Here is a 16,420-nt window from a genome sequence, read left to right as displayed (position 1 = left end):
ATTACAGGAAATAAAATTAAGGAATCCTGTAATTTACCGTTGTGACTGGTCACTGCTGATAAGCTAACAGTCCTAAAGTTCTAAGTACCTCTGATTTAGGCAATGAAATCAGAAACTTTCTGCTTTCCTCTCACTCCCCACAGTACAGATACTGGGAATCGCATTTGCTACCACCTGGCAAAGGCTCGAGCTACTGCAAGTAGCTTTACAAGAGGACACTATTAGTTGAGCTAATGAAATGAAATGCTGCTATTAAGATCATGTGTATGAGAGAGAGAAGACTGAGGGCTAGCTGTGGAACTGCTGGTCAGAAATTTATTGGTTCTTCTTGTCTTCAGGTGGCGAGTAAGGTGGAGGCTTGTCCTAAAGGATAGGGGACAAGACAGACAGACCAATTATTAACTGTACACAGACAATCTGAACTCTGCATAAAGCAATGTTTAAAAGGCAATGTGCTATTGTGATATTGGTGACACTTTACTAAAAGGCATCATTGACATTAACATTATAAAAGCCTTTTCCGACGGGCATCAGTTGTTATAAAGCCTGCTTCACTCAATTTCATGCAATGTAATGACAACTGCCGCTTGTTGGAATAAACCTTTAGAAATGTTTATGTGTCAGTTGTCTTGAAAAGCTTATCATGTAGCCTAGACCTTTCAGTAAAGTGTTACCATGAGATTTTTGTCCTTCACTGCTGTCATAAGAAAATTTCACAAATGATGCACCAGATATTTTGAAAAGCAAGTTTAATGTACATTTATAAATAAAGTCTTTCCCTTTTACAGCAAACATGTCAGAGATACAGTTTTCTTATGACTGCAAAGTTATGCTCTTGAATACAGACGCAAGTGCATAGATACTAAGAAGATACTGTAATTGGCTGGTTTGGGTGGGAAGTGTGATAGACATGTTGTGCAATGCAATAAGGTGGTAAATGAATGTATAAAGAAGGGAAGATGACAGGTTAGTTTTGGTAAAAAGGATGGCTAGAGGAGATACACAGTAGACTCACTTCTGGCAGATAAACATGAGTCGACGCGAGGGAGGAAGAGCTTGCGCTGGCTGCTGCCTCTGCTGCTTTTGCCTCCGCTAAAAGATAGACAGAGAAAGAGAAAGAGAGCTTATGGCCCATCAGTCAACATCAGAATTACAGCTCAGAAAACCACCACTGCTCCATAATTAAAACTAAAATCAAACCAAACTTTCTCTATTAATATCAATCTGCACTAATGTTTTTCACTGAGATCAAGCTCTGAGGACAGGTAAACCAGAAAGTGACTCCTTCTGTAACTCGCTGTATAGTTAGTGATTCTATGTGAGAAGTTTGTGCCATGTTTGTACTATGTAAATGACTTCTGTTCTGACTGGCTGACCTGTATTGTGCCTCATTCAAAGAACAGTCCAGGTTAAAACATTCCTTATAAATTCAATGTGAATGATTGGATATATGCAAATGTGTTGGTTTCTGTGACATTTCAAAAACAGTGAATTCAAAATGGTCTGTTTTTGCAGATTAGCTTCCATATACAGACTGGGGGTGAACTGTATGTTTTAATCTTTGACAGTGTTTACACAATCTTTTTTTTTTTCCTTGGGAAAACTGAGTTTTACATTATATCAGCTTTTTAAATAAGATATAACTGATAAACACTGAACATACTGATACACAGTGATGATGCTGCTGATGCCTTTAGTCTACATTCATTCTTCAAGTGTTCTAAGATAACTTCCATACAGCAATTCACAGCTGATTAGCTCTCTCACTGTGAGATGTCTAAAAACGATCCCCGATTGGGGTCTTGACCTGCAGGTGTCCGGGGTAGGACTGGGTCTAGAGAAGACTGGGCCACTGATGCAGAATATGGGGGAGGAGGCATGTAAGCTGCTGGACCATCAAAACCAGGAGGGTTGGGGTAGAATGCACCTGAGGATAAGCAAAAATACATACAGTAAAACTTGTTATAGTTGTGAATAAATAAAAAAATACAACAGTACAATGTATAGCTTCCAAATGTCTCTTCAATTTTATTATAGCAGTCTTCTCAACTATGTTATAACAGTCTCCTCCACTATGTTATAGCTTGTAATAACATGGCAGGACAGAATGTCATAATTCAGACCTTGTACTGCATCTCAAGAATGACTCCTATACCTAAGGGTACAGGCCTAGCATCAGACGCCAGTCTTAGTGGGCCACAGAACTGCATATTCCAACATTCTGCCTAATTAAGCACATCTGATTCAACTAATTTGCAAGGCTGTGGATTGAATTCTGAGCATTATACAACGGGAAAACAATCTCTGCAGAGCTGTGGCCTGGAAGGAAGACAACTTGACATGCCTACCTAAGGGAGTGTGTTGTTTCATGTCAAGTGACCTGTCAGGTACATAGCTGGATGAGCCAGTGTACAATGGACTGCACACATTATATATTTATATATGTGTACCAGCTATTTTAATATACAGAGCCCATTGTAAGCATTGGGGAAAGTCAAAATAATTACTTAGTATATTCATATTCTCTGGACTAAAGATTGAAAAGATGCATGTGGAACAAAAGGTACACAGAGTTCCTTTTCATTAATGCACATTTATATAAGCTATATACTTAATATATACTAGTATATATAGCTATATACTGTACAATTCTGGAATTAAAGCATTTTTAAAGCACATAAAGCACATGGCTTTTTTGGATAAATGGGTACTGAAAGAATTAGTGCGTTTTTCTGGTTTCAACACACATAATAGACATTAATGTGTTTTCTTGTTTTTAGCCTTTATGTTTGTCTTTGGGGTCAGTATTCACAAACAAACAATGAAACAATCAATAAGTGTCGCAAAATAAACAGAACGCAAACATCTTACACAAGTAATGCTTTACCTGGAGGTGGGGGCCCAGGGTAGGAGTAGCCAGGAGGCGGAGGACCAGTGGAGTAGATTCCGTTAGCTGAAGGGGGAGGTGGGCATGCATATGCTCCGTTGGCCATGTATGCACATCCAACGTTGCCAACTACAGGCTGCCCTCTAGAGGCTAGAAAGAGCGGTTTGTTTCAAGCATATGAAAAAAACATTCTATACAAAATATCTATGAATAATTACACCCTTTAAATCTTGCACTCATTACATCTTCAGCCTTATTATTCAGTAATTATAAGGAAAACAGTGCAAACTGGCCAAGTTATAGAAACAAGGAATGAAGGCTTGAACCTGCTAGTGGGTGATGGCCATTTAAAGTGAGGAAAATGGAAGAAATAAAATGAATGGCCATTCAAAACAGAAACTAAAATAATCCACAAGGAAAGACAGAGCAGCACCACAATTAGGTACACAAGTGAGCTGACACCGGAGATGAAAGGTGGCCTAAAATGGACGAAAACAAATCATTTCATAATTTAACTAATCAGATCCCACAGAACTTGGTGAGATTTAGTAGAGCAAGAGTGAGTCACTTGAATAACAACATACAATAGATTTGCTTACTGAGGGCTCTGACTAGTAAACAGAACACTACACCTGTGGTGCAGTCATTGTTTTGACTGACGCTGCACCAACAGAGGAGCAACAGGCATATGGAAATGTGGGAAAGGGACTTTTACCCTGAGCTGCCACCTGCAGCATGTACTGGCCAAACTCAATGGCTCCTCCAGCGATAAAGATCAGCTTGAAGGTGGCAGTCCCCTCCCAACCACCTAGAAAACAAGAACACAAAAATAAGATTTTAATGCTTTGGTAGCCTAACATACTATGTCATGTACTGATCAATATACTGCCCGATTGTATATTTACTGAAATGTCTAGATGTTGTTTTACAGTCCAATAGATATAAATCTGCTGACTGACGCAGTTTAGATAACGGCTGTCATTCTACCGTCCTTTCTACACTCTTTTACACAGGCCTACAACTGTTGCTCAGAGCTCATGATTCACTGAGTTCTTAGTTCACTTAGGATTTGTGCTACTCCAGTATACCTAAGGTTATAGGGCTAATAAATAGCCCTAATAAATAATTCTTATGCACAAAGTGCTTCCTTATTTGGATCTTGCCTGCAGTTCTACTTCAAAAAGCCAGACGACACTGATGTGTGCTCAGTTGTTAAATTTCAGATTACAAAGTCCTTTGAGAAACAAGAATTAAACATTCTTTTCTTACATCTTTTACTAGTTTGTTTGTTCATCATCCAGATGAATCTTTTTGGAAAACTGGAATTTCTAGGTTCTCACCCCCTGGTTCAGCATTCACGGTGCCCTTGACGTAGTTGGCCCCAAGCACAGGCTGTTTAACCTCACAGCCCTTCATCAGGTAGAACGGCATCATGAAGGACTGCAGAGCATCTTTCCCCTTCGTCACGAAGATCACCTGACAGAAAACAACACACAACGTCTAGGCTCTGAAACACTCACAGTGAGTACTCACAGAATGAAGAAATACATACTAGTGTTGAATACTAGAATGAATAATTGAATTCATTAATTAATAAACACCATTAATATGTTCAAATCTGCCGCAATGACAAGTCATTCTACCTATTCTACCTAGTACCAAACACTGGACCATGCTGGAGCTAATGATGATCTATGACTGACTGATCATCTTGGAATGAGATTGTTTTGAGCATTACTTCACCACTGATTCGCCACTTAAACTGTTATTTCAGTCACCATATGCTCTGATAGCGTTCCGCTGATCTAGACCCACAATTCAGGTCTTCACGAAAGAAAAGCATGCAAAATCAAAAAGGAGCTAATAAACATAAGCAGCTGACTGGGAGGGCTGCCAAATTACACAAGCCAAAATTGCAGCAACAAGCAACATGGATATTACTCATCACTGCTCAACTCCTTTGATTTCATACTGGTCCAAACACTGAGCTCCAGACGATCTCCTTTCTGTCCTCATACTCACCCTGTACGGTGTGAGAAAGATGCTCCCCTTCTTGCTCTTCTTAAAAAGGTCTGGCAAGCGGTCTGCATCATTGAACGCCAGCTCCACATTCTCATAAGACATCAAAACACTAGGGAGAAGCGCAGTCTATTCAGATTCACATCACTGGAGCACATATCAAGACTTCAAGACTTACTTTGATCAAATAGGAACAAAAGTGTTATTCTGGGCAAGAGTTATTCTGGCGGAGCTGTTATGTCAGATATTTGTGACACAGTTATAACACTAACTCTTAATAAGACAGGATAAATTCTGGAGTGTTTCCAAGAAGACACAACCTACTAATCACATAAAATTAGCCAATTAAGTCAAAGAGAATTGCGTAAATGTCCACGGTGCTTAAAACAGCCCTATCACTTCTAGAAAAGGGTTAAGAGGCTTATTGTCTCAGTGACCTAGTGACGCTGGACTGGGTGTGTTCACTCAGACTCTCAGCCCTCACAGAAGGCTACTATCTCAAAAAAGACGGTTCTCCGAGGGGTCTTTAGTAAGGGGAATGGTTCCATGAACTCTATACAGAACCATTTTAAGTGTTGTGGTTGTATATAGCACCAAAAAGGGTTCTTCTATTTTTACAAACACGACAAAGAATGTGAGGAGAACCATTTAAGCAGCAAATGGTTCTGTACAGTTATCAGAGTTCTATATAGAAGCATTCCCTTTACTAAAGAACCCTTGAAGAACCAGGTTTTATAAGCATGTAAGTTGCACTTATTCAAAAACACAATAAAAGATATTTTACCAGCACTGTCATGATTTCTACTCCTTCTAAGCTAAGCTGCTAGATTTCGGCCCCCTATACCAACAGCTGGGCCACCTGGTTACGCATTTAGCCTGCTACTACAATCAATCAGGTAATCTTTGGGCAAGACTTCAACGTATTTTGTCTGAAGTTTAACCTTAAACACGACCAAATTAACGTAGGTAAGGCTGAATAAGGTTAAGCTAGCTAAATGTTTAATATTAAGGGCAGCTAACGTTACAAACATCTGGACATGTGCAGCCAAAGTTTTACGTTAAGCTATACATGACGAGCACATTCGTCTACCAGCTGTAAAAATGTCTCCGTTAAATAAAAATCTGACTTCAATGTCTAAAACTCGCAGAACCTCGAAAGGCAAGGGGGGAAACTGTCTGCTCCGCAGGCTCCACGGGCTAGCTAGCCTAGCTTAGGTTGGCTAACCAGATTAGCAGGATGGACGTAACGTTGATGTTGTCGTCGCGGTGCAGCGTTAACAAGGAAAACTCGTAATTTGGGCTTTCTGCGTTGTCTTAACAAACTGAACATCAACACCCTCGTTCTCTAACGTTCTGTATCTGCAGACAGATGACGAGCCCTCGCCGAAGACCTTAAGCTGACCGCGGTTTCACGTACTTGTGTTTTTGTTTGTGTTGCTCCGCTAGCTCTTCACTAACCCACCAAGGCTGAAGTTGGCTTCCTATTCTCCGGTCTCTCGTTCGCCTTTTCCCGTGCCACCTTAAATGATGCAGCAGCTACAAGCCAGAAAGTAACCGCTGCTCCATTTAAGGTAGAACGGGGAAATGCGAACAAGAAACTGATGAATACAAAGCCGACTTTCGCTCCGTTCAGTTAGGTTAGCTGGCGTTAGTTACCTCTCACTGTTGTTGATGATGACTCCGCCGGACTCGGAGTGGTTCTGGTTGAGGGCCATTGTGCTTCTCCGCCGCTTTCCTTCGCATTCACACGCTGGCCGGGCTCCACTCCCGCTCGCTGTTAGGCTGTAGTGGTTCTGACGGCTGGAAACGTTTCACTCGCACTGACAACGATGACTGATCGAGATGAGACGACTGGACCCGCTGCGGGCCGATATGGTCCAGCATATGGAACGGAACGCCCCTTCGTGACGTAATGTCAACGTGTGGACCTGGATGTTTCCCGAACTTTCCCAATAAGCTGTGAAAAAGCAGTGATTATGGGGTCGTAAACGCACCCGGTTCGGGTTGATGTGGTGATTTGAGGCCCGATGAAGAAAACTAGGTTAGCTACCTGACAAACTTCAGTCTTTCACCGTCTTTTTTTCAGATTCTTCCCGAACGCATTGTTGGTGGGCGTGGCCAAGAAGCACGTTTTAGTGCTTTTACTGCCTTTTCACCTCAGTAGTGAGCTGATAATGAGCTGACTGGATGGTGCAGGCGTGTTGGGAGCAGGGAAAACGCTAAAAAGAGCAAGGCAATGGGCATCCAGGACCAGGGTCGAGAAACACTGCGGTGGAACACCGTTAGATCCCATTAGGAGACCATCAAACGCATCTGGAATCACTTGCAAAACACCTGTTAAACCATTAGAATACTTCACACTGTAATTTTAAACCATCAGGAAAACACAAAATACATAGTGACCATTAGTGACACCAAGAGGAGCCAAGAGAAGCTCCCAATGCTTTCTATGATTTTTTATTTATTTATGCTATATTATGATATTATGATATAATTCAATTATATAAGATCAAATTGTATGTCACTCTGGATAAGAGTGTCTGCCAAACGCCATAAATGTATTGAAATAATATACATATGTTTCTCACATAAATGCCACATCACATCCTGATTTTTCTGCTCGGATTGTTTTGTGGTGCAGTTACAGTCCTGGAATGCACACCTACAGACAACCACACAAATATCTCTGTGCACACTGATGGGAAGACGGTGGAAAGAAAACAGCTAGTTTATTCACTTATTACATTAGTCTCAGTCTTAATTAAAACATCAGGCCGCTTCATGGCTCAGAAATAGCCTACAGTTTTACATGCACTTTCACTCTGAACAACTCAAATCACTCATGTTTGCCCCCCAGAGTGGTCAGCAGTTGGCGAGGGAAGACAATGCAGCAGCACTTTAACCAGTGCATGGCTTCTGCGGAAAATATGTGAGTATAACCCTGAATAAAAATCAAAACTCCACCTTAAACAGGCACACATAGGTCTTTGCTGTAATGAAGTTGTGCTGTTCTTTTATTTAGAAAACAAGTCTGAAATCTGGGAATGCTGCAACCCTCTCGGCACCCCCAGCTCCTCTAACGATTCACAGAGAACTCAGCTTGGTTTGGTCGTTCTTGATTTCATTACACTAAATAAATAAATAAACAAATAAACAACAGTGAAAAATGTATCTTGTTTAATACTGTATGCCTTAACACTGTATGTTTATGAAATGCTTATATTATCAGTTCAGTTTTTGCTTATTCATGAAGACTCTGAACAAAATCTGTGTATGATAGTACCCGGATCTCCTCTACTGGGATCAAACACAGGCACACACGTCTGTTCTGTGTAAGGCGTGTTCTTCACTCTGTCATCCTCCCAAGAATGGCCTCTTTTTTCCCAAGATAGTAAATGGACCATATTCATCTACAGATTTGAAAATGTTTGCGCTTTCTGTAAAGATTTTGAAACAACAGAATGTTTATTTGTTTCCTGTAAATACTCTACAACCTTTTGGGATGCTGTACCTTATTGGTCATTCTAAAGGTTTTAAGTGATTTTACAGAGTCTGACTCTGAAATGCTTATTAATGTTATTTTACTGTTGGCAGATGGTTTGTACATGAAGCAAGGTACATGAAAACAGTATCATCTGTCTGCATGTTCCACAAGGAGCTCATGCACTGCTTTAGAACTTTAGAGAACATGGAAAAAAATGAAAATTAACTTATGAGTCTTGTTTGATAGACAAACCGTAGAGAGATGTTATTGTCTCACCCCCTCCATTCATTGATTCATTTTGCTTATTAATATTATTTAATGATGTGATACTTTTTTGATCCCACAACTGGGGAAATTAAACCTCCACATTTAACCCATCCGTGAAGTGAAACACCACATACACACTAGTGAACACACACACACACACACACACACACACACACACACACTAGGGGGCAGTGAGCACACTTGCCCAGAGCGGTGGGCAGCCCTATCCACGGCGCCCGGGGAGCAGTTGGGGGTTAGGTGTCTTGCTCAAGGACACCTCAGTCATGGACTGTCAGCCCTGGGGATTGAACCAGCGACCTTCTGGTCACAGGGCCAGCTCCCTAACCTCCAGCCCACGACTGCCCCCAAATATATCAATATTGTTATATCAATATTGTACAGCCATTGTTGATTGTATTTTGTTTGCAAAATAAAAATCAAAAATAATATTTCGTATTTCAGCTAAAGCAAAGGAAACCATGTTGGCTCCAATTGTGTGGCGAAGCTTCTTAGACGCTTTGTTTCAGTTGGAGCCGTAATGGCGGACACAGCGGCCAGTTTCCTGCAGATAAAAGTCCCCTTTATAACGCGGCCGGTGCGTCACGTCCCTTCTGGAGCTCTGAGCGCGGCAGCATGGCCTCGTCTGCGAAGCGGCGTGCGGTTGGTGTCGGAGAAAACCCCGAGCAGAGTGATGACAGCTCGGACGAGGGGCTGGAGCAGTCCGGAGACGAGGAGAGCGAGAACTCAGGAGAGGAAATAAACGAGGTGAGTTAAGCTGCTCGGCGTGTTTCGGATCGTGCGGGCCTCGGCCTCGGCCTCGTGTTCGAAGGGGAAGCTGGTCTCCTGTTCGCCAGCCTCTTGTTCAAAATTCCGCGGTCCACCTTAAATGGTGCAGCAGTTACGTTCTGCCGCGATATGTAGCGTTATGTGCGGTAGCATTTAAGGTGGACCGGGGAAATTCGAACAAGAAGCTGGCGAATAGGAAACCAGCCTTGTGTTTACTGTTGACAGGTTAGCTGAGCTAACGCTGCGTGGTCTGCTGACGGACACCGCTACGCAGGGGATGAAACCTGGGCTGGGTTAGTTTTCGTGCTGATAACATTTACAGCATTTCTTGCTTGCTGATGCGTGTGTGCCGTTTTCTAGGAGGTCGTCGTGGATTTCGAAGCGCACACGATATCCGACAACGACTTTAATGGGATTAAGAAGCTGCTCCAGCAGGTACGAGGCGTAGTTTTGGGTTGGTTGGTCAAAGATGGATCAGGAATTGTATGAAGCTGTTTACCTGGCCTCGTCTAATTCAGTGGGCCTTGTGAACTTTATGATATGCCCATATGTCTCTTCCCCCAACAGCTTTTTCTGAAGGCACATGTAAACACCTCTGAGCTGACTGATGTCATCGTTCAGCAGAATCACATAGGCAGCGTGATCAGGGTGAGAAAACCTTTTGGAAGAGATCTGTGTTACAGGGTTTTGGGATAACAAGTCAGCTTTTAAAATGAATTAGTCCAACATTTTGTGTTTTTGTGAAATGCATGTTTTTGTGCTCCGATTACCCATTCACTCTGACCTTAATAAATGACCAGAGAAGAGGATCGTGACGTTTCAGATATATATAAACTTTGAATTGACTTGTCTAGATAAAGTCCTACAGGAGTCTTACTAAATCACATGCCTGCTGTTCTTAATCAATCAGGTCTGTAAAGCACAACATAATGCACTATTGCTAGTTATGATATATATATATATATATATATATATATATATATATATATATATATATATATATATATATATATATAAATAAAAGAATCGCTTTTCACAACAGGTGTTGTCACAAAGCAGCTTTACATAAACATCTGGGTCCAAGCCAGTGGCAACCATTCTTTGTGCTCTACATTTGTTTAAATATAGTGGATGATGATTCATGTCAAGTACAGAAAGATGCATACTGGTACATTGAGAACAGTGTAGATGCAGTTCTATGCCACGTATCTATATGGAAAGTAAGCTTTATTTTAGGAGCATGTAAAAGTGGAAAGCTGGAAAATGTTTTATTTATTTATTTATTTATTTTTAAGGAAAAATGTTTGTACACAGTCGCCTTTTATATACAAGCTTGTTCCATTCTGTTGAAAGTTTTAACAATTTCTAGATTACACATTTTCTATTTATATATTTTACAATCAGTATTTTCATCAGTATTGTGAAATCATATGTACAGCTTGCAGAACTATTCCTGAAAGCTTCAAACATAAACAAGCACAAAACACAAAATAAAATGCTTGGGATTCTGTTCTTCACTTTCAGTGACTGAACAGTGTGTGAGATGTGAGAATAGAGACTAATAATGCACCACAGAAAATAACCATACAAATATAGAAATTAGTAAAAGGGTCAAAATGATAGGAAGGAAGCAAAAAATAGGCTTATTTGTTTTGAAAGACCTACAACTGCAGAGCTCAGTGACTCAGAGAGGCAGGATACACCCTGGACTGTACATATCAATCAAATCTTATTTAAACTCTGAGTACATTGAGGGTGACCTTCATTTGTAGTGCAGTTGAGCCAACACAGAAATCAGATTGTAGAAACATATCAAATGCTCAGAAAAGTAGTAATAATCATATTTTTATTATTATTATTATTATTATTATTAAGAGGAATAAATGCAGCAATAAAATGCTGAATAGCAGATCAAATTTCTGGCTTTTCCCATTTTCTGTATTTTATACTAACATTAAAACCTTATTTTCTGTTCATATTGCTCTGTTATTGTTTTGGTATCTGGTTTTGACCAGAGGAGGATGGGATGCCCTTTTGAGTCTTGGTTCCTCTCAGTTTTTCTTCTTCTTGCTCTTAGCGAGTTTTTTCCTTGCCACTGTCGCCACTGGTGACGCTCATGGGGGCTCGGACCCAGATTTTTCTGTAAAGCTGCTTTGCAACAACACCTGTTGTGAATAGCGCTGTATAGATAAACTTTGACTTGACTTGAGCAAATAGGGGTAAAAATAAATAAGCATAACAAAAGAATAAATGAACGAATATTGTAAATAAATGTAAACCAATAGCTCTGCACCTGAAAAGTAAATGTTGATGAAGTAAATAAAAATAATAAATGTGACCTAATAACTGAAACAAACCAAATATATGCAGCAGGTGGGACAATTTTCTCTGTGATTTCATGTGAAGCAACCAAGTGGTTTAATCTGTGACTTGCTGTATGTCTGTGTTCAGCAAGCAGACGTGCCGGACGACAGCGATGATGAGGATCCAGATGAAGTGTTTGGGTTCGTCAGCATCGTAAATCTGACCGAGAGGAAGGTATAAAACCAGCACAGCGTACTATTTTTAAAAATTCAGACTGCCTAGGGTATTATACATCACCACAAACCTTTGTTTTATACTGTATAGGAGGGAGAGTGGCACAACTGAACCAATTCTGTAGTGATTAGAGAAACGAGGCTTCCTGAAACTGAACACACAGCTTTGGAAAAACAGTCTCAAACACTTGAGACATTGGACAGTAGTGACATCTGCTGGCAAAATTCTATGCATTTTAAAAATCCAAACCTGCAGCACCTTGAACCTTCTCTTGTGGAGGTTACTTCACTGTATCTTAATGTAAGGATAGTCTGTAATATATAAGAACACCGGATGGGTTTACTATATGCAGGCTTTCGGGTGTAAGTAACCCTTTATAACGGTTCTAATTTGGTTCATTATATCGTTTGTGAAGAAAGTGTTTATGAATAAAGTGTTTAGAGATTGAAGTGTAGTTCATATACAGTTTCTATGTTCTGTATGAAATGAATGAACCTCATAATGAATACTACCCCTGACAACAAAGCACGTTCTGACTGTCTTGTTTACTGATTTCACCTGACGTGCCCACTTTGATATGTACCTCAAAGCAGTGATGCATGTTTTAAATCACCAAATCACCAAATTTCAAATCGCTGTTTAGATGTTACTGTATTGACTCAGTACAATACCATCTTTGATGTTTGAACCAGACAACCTCAGAGGGGGTCTTGAGAAATATGTCTAATCACTGTTAAAACTAACGTGATGCAATTATTGCAACATGAGGTCACCAAAGACATTACATTAAGTCCCATTGTCTCTTACGCTGGATTATTAGCCTCTGCTGGGTTTTACTCGTGTTTTGTGATTTAGTTAGATGTTTTTTTTCCCTTACTAATGATAAATGTGTATATTTGACCAGGAAGTGGAGTGCGTGGAGCAGATCAAGGAGCTGGTTTTGGGACAGTGTGAAAAGCTGTGCTCGGCTGCTGTGCTGGAGCAGTTTGAGAAGGTTCTGCATGACGCGTCTCAGGCTGTCGGACTGCTGCTCAGTGAGCGCTTCGTCAACGTTCCACCGCAGATCGCCCTGCCGCTCTACAGACAACTTCTGTGAGTATTCTCGGCCAGGAATGCTTGAACACTAAGGGTGTAAAATTGACCATTATGCATTGATTAAAAGGTGGTGAATTAAGACATGATCAGTAATCGGCCAAAAAATAATTGATTCCTGTTTGAAATTTCATGCTGCATTGGCCTGTTTTCTGAAGAACTGGTATCAGTTTGAATCCGTGTGAGGACAGAGATCTACACTCTTAAAAGAAACGGTTCCTTTTCGCACCACAAGGGGGCTTCTGTTTATCCAGGCTTTAAAAAACTCTGAAGCCAGAACTGCAATAAGAGTATTAATATCAGGATCAGTCTGGAAGTTTTGCTATTCCAAACACCATTTGAATATGGACTTCATGAACCTGTCTTTGTAATGATTCCTTCTGTTTGTTACATGAGCCTCACTAAAACCTCAGATATTGATTTACAAATGACAGTTGTTTATTGATCCCTATTAGCTTTTACTTATTTTTAAAATCTTGGCATTTTTGGAAAATGTTTTGCTTTAAAGTGATTCTGGAAAAAGACAGAATAACCCTGAGCAATGAATTGGGTGGTTGGTGGTGGTGTTGTGCTGGTATTAAGCGTGTCAGCATGCAACTCTAATTCTGTCACATGGCTCAGCAAGACTTGCATAACAATGCGGAGGATTTGGGTCACTTCACACCAGACAGATCTGCTGATCTCCCACCACAGAGTCCTGACAAATAACAGCTACACTCACCGAAACTGAAGCCACACTGAGACTTGAGATTGGCAGTTTATCCATGTCTTTAAAACATCCTAACGTTAAGATTGTCTTCACACTGAAACTAACTCTCCGACTTCATAAACACTTCTTTGGAACCAAGTTATGGTGAACACTAACCAGTAGTCATATGGGATGGTATTCATTTAAGCAGTAGAACAGGAGAGGGGGTGTGATCACATTTGTGGTGACGACAAACGACCTTGAGTGTTGTATTGCCGTCATATAACAGTTAAATAAGTAGGAAATTAATAAACTGGGCCGTGAACGTGGCGTTTAATATTTTAATGTTAGCAATTCCTTCCACCAAATTATAGTTAATAAGCAGCTTGTTGATACGTCAGAATAACTAACTCCACACACTCGCTGCACAGCCAGCAGCTTGTTCTCCAGCTCCTTACACAGTAAACCCGTTTTACAGTGAATTTTGTTTGGTGAATGGAATTCAGTTCATTTCTGGCTAATTCCAGGTTGTTTAGCTGTACTGTCTCAGCTGCCGACTGAAAAGTGCTCAGTGGTGATGACAGTTTGAGAATTTGGTGTAGTCTCGTCTTCAGAGTCTGACCAAATCAGCTGTCGGTCAAATGTGATCTTAAAAGTATCCATTTTTATGTAAAAAGTAAAAACGTTCAAATGGCTTGGGCATCTCCTACATCTGTCAAAGTCGTTGCTTAGCAACAGCGTCTCAGTGGAGCGACGGTGTTTGTGAAAAACCCTTGATGTTATAGCGAAATAACAGCACAGTCAGAACGCTGCTCAGCCAATCAGCTTGCGTGGCTGGAACTAACTGTTGTATAATGTTCAGCAGCCTAACCTGTTGACTTTTATTTGGAATTCCACTGATTTTTCCAAAATCTGCGTAATCAAATTAAGATGCAAGTAGTCTTTCGTGTGAATATTTTGTTCATAAACAAACTTGCCAATGTGATTCCCTAGCAGTGGTGATGGGGAAATCGGGTCACGGTGTCGACAGTGCAGATATAGCCATTTCATTTAAGATCCAAAACCACCACTGAACATACACGTCTTCTGAGTTTTTATTATGAAGATGATGGTAAAATGTTAAACAGGGTTTCTTTGGGGACTGTTATGCCTTACAACACACTGCATGTACCTCTTCACCGTTAATGGTTTTGATAAAATGTTTTCAGACACTGTCAGTATATTCATGTATTTCATGTAGTAGTTAATTTCTCTGAGGGAGCTTTTAAGAGATCTGGTTTCTGTCACCAGTCTTGACTTTGTTTCTCTACAGTGATCCATTTTCATACCAAACTCCTGAAAGTTGTTTACATTTTAATAATTGATTTATGCAGAAATCTTAAACTCTGTGGAATGCACCTTTTTAAGCAGTCTTAGTCAATCTGAAATGTAATAATTTATAATTGAAATTATAATTCCTATAATCTTTGAAGTGACTTTTTATCTAAAACATTTTTTTCCACACCCGCTGATGCAGTGGCATAATAAACTATCAACCAATATCATATTTCACCTTTTCCTCCCCCTCATTGAGCAAAATGCATAAACTTGTACAGCATTTACATTTGTAAAGCATACAGGCTCTCAGCATTGAGGCCCTTGTATGTCATTACACTTGGAAATACATCAAGGTTTGGAAGAAAAACATTTTGATGTCTGATTCCCATTGACTTTAAACAAAAGGCTAGTTTCCGAGACTAAGATTAGGCCTGGACTGAAAATGATTTACAGCACTCTTGAACTTGGTGATTCACCACTGGAAATCATTGTATAGGAGTTCCTTGTATAGGAAAGTAGTTTAATTTAAATCCATCTTAAATTTGACCCAAAGTGAGCACACTAACTCAATTTTGTAGATTTGTCTGTACCATGTAAAGGAGCATTAATATATTGCTTGTTTGTACAGAGATGAGATGGCTGAGGCACAAAAGACCAATAAGCCAAGTGGGAAATGCCATTACTGTCTGCTGATCAGCAAAACATGCCAGGAGGCCAAGAAGACCATCCCTGCTAGAGGGCCTCCAAAAGAGGAGCTCCTGTTCGTCAATGCAGAAGAGGAGTTCTTTTATGAGGTTTGTTCAGTGCACAGAAGTATGCAGTCGTGTTCAACAGAATGATCATGTGTCCACTAATATCTTCATGCATTTGTTCTTCGTGCAGCAAGCCGTGGTGAAGTTTAACTACTCCGTCCAGGAGGAGGCCGATTCATGTCTCGCAGGACGATGGTCGTTCGATGATGTACCTATGAAACCCTTCCGCACAGTGTCTCTAATACCCATGGACAGAATGCCAGTGATTATGGACAAGTTAAAGGAGTACCTCACCATCTGAACAGGTCACACTGCTATCTCAACAGCAGCCTTACACGTATCCAGGCCTTTCCACTCTGTTCGTCTTGAAGACTCTGAGGGACTTTTGTGAAAATTGCTATTTGTTGGTGCATAGAATTTTGGTATCATGTGCTGAGAAACCAGCTAACAGTAATGACCTCAAGGATTAGTAAAGCCTCCAATAACCACATTTGTGTTTTGTTGTTTTCCATTAGATTTTTTTTGCAGGTGGTATAATTTAAGTTATGATTTACCTTCTACATTGAATGAAAATAGTTTCAGGATTTAAA

The 16,420-nt window shown here is 40.3% G+C and overlaps 2 protein-coding genes and 1 long non-coding RNA gene across 3 annotated transcripts; 2 read left to right on the top strand and 1 right to left on the bottom strand.

Annotated features, from left to right (window-relative positions):
- Positions 1-9: 9 nt before the first annotated feature.
- On the bottom strand, positions 10-6,788 carry wbp2 (WW domain binding protein 2). Its single transcript, XM_017701129.2, has 8 exons — positions 6,563-6,788; positions 4,910-5,018; positions 4,228-4,363; positions 3,603-3,695; positions 2,888-3,037; positions 1,808-1,927; positions 1,016-1,092; positions 10-363 (listed from the first exon to the last, which is right to left on the bottom strand). The coding sequence occupies exons 1-8, from the start codon at positions 6,619-6,621 to the stop codon at positions 316-318; spliced, it is 792 nt and encodes a 263-aa protein (XP_017556618.1). The 5' UTR covers positions 6,622-6,788; the 3' UTR covers positions 10-315.
- Positions 6,789-6,817: 29 nt separating this feature from the next.
- On the top strand, positions 6,818-8,064 carry LOC119264985. The gene is made up of 3 exons (XR_005131310.1): positions 6,818-6,947; positions 7,764-7,835; positions 7,929-8,064. It is a non-coding gene; the product is annotated as an uncharacterized LOC119264985 (long non-coding RNA).
- A 1,186-nt stretch (positions 8,065-9,250) lies between these two features.
- Positions 9,251-16,320, top strand: LOC108429431 (BRCA2 and CDKN1A interacting protein). Its single transcript, XM_017701155.2, has 7 exons — positions 9,251-9,422; positions 9,804-9,878; positions 10,011-10,091; positions 11,895-11,981; positions 12,886-13,073; positions 15,707-15,872; positions 15,961-16,320. The coding sequence occupies exons 1-7, from the start codon at positions 9,291-9,293 to the stop codon at positions 16,129-16,131; spliced, it is 900 nt and encodes a 299-aa protein (XP_017556644.1). The 5' UTR covers positions 9,251-9,290; the 3' UTR covers positions 16,132-16,320.
- The last annotated feature ends 100 nt before the right edge of the window (positions 16,321-16,420 follow it).

Source organism: Pygocentrus nattereri, chromosome 13, assembly GCF_015220715.1.
Source record: "Pygocentrus nattereri isolate fPygNat1 chromosome 13, fPygNat1.pri, whole genome shotgun sequence".
In the NCBI taxonomy this organism is placed as follows: domain Eukaryota; kingdom Metazoa; phylum Chordata; class Actinopteri; order Characiformes; family Serrasalmidae; genus Pygocentrus; species Pygocentrus nattereri.
Note: the sequence above shows the minus strand (reverse complement) of the source record. Positions and strands in the feature narration are given on the sequence as shown.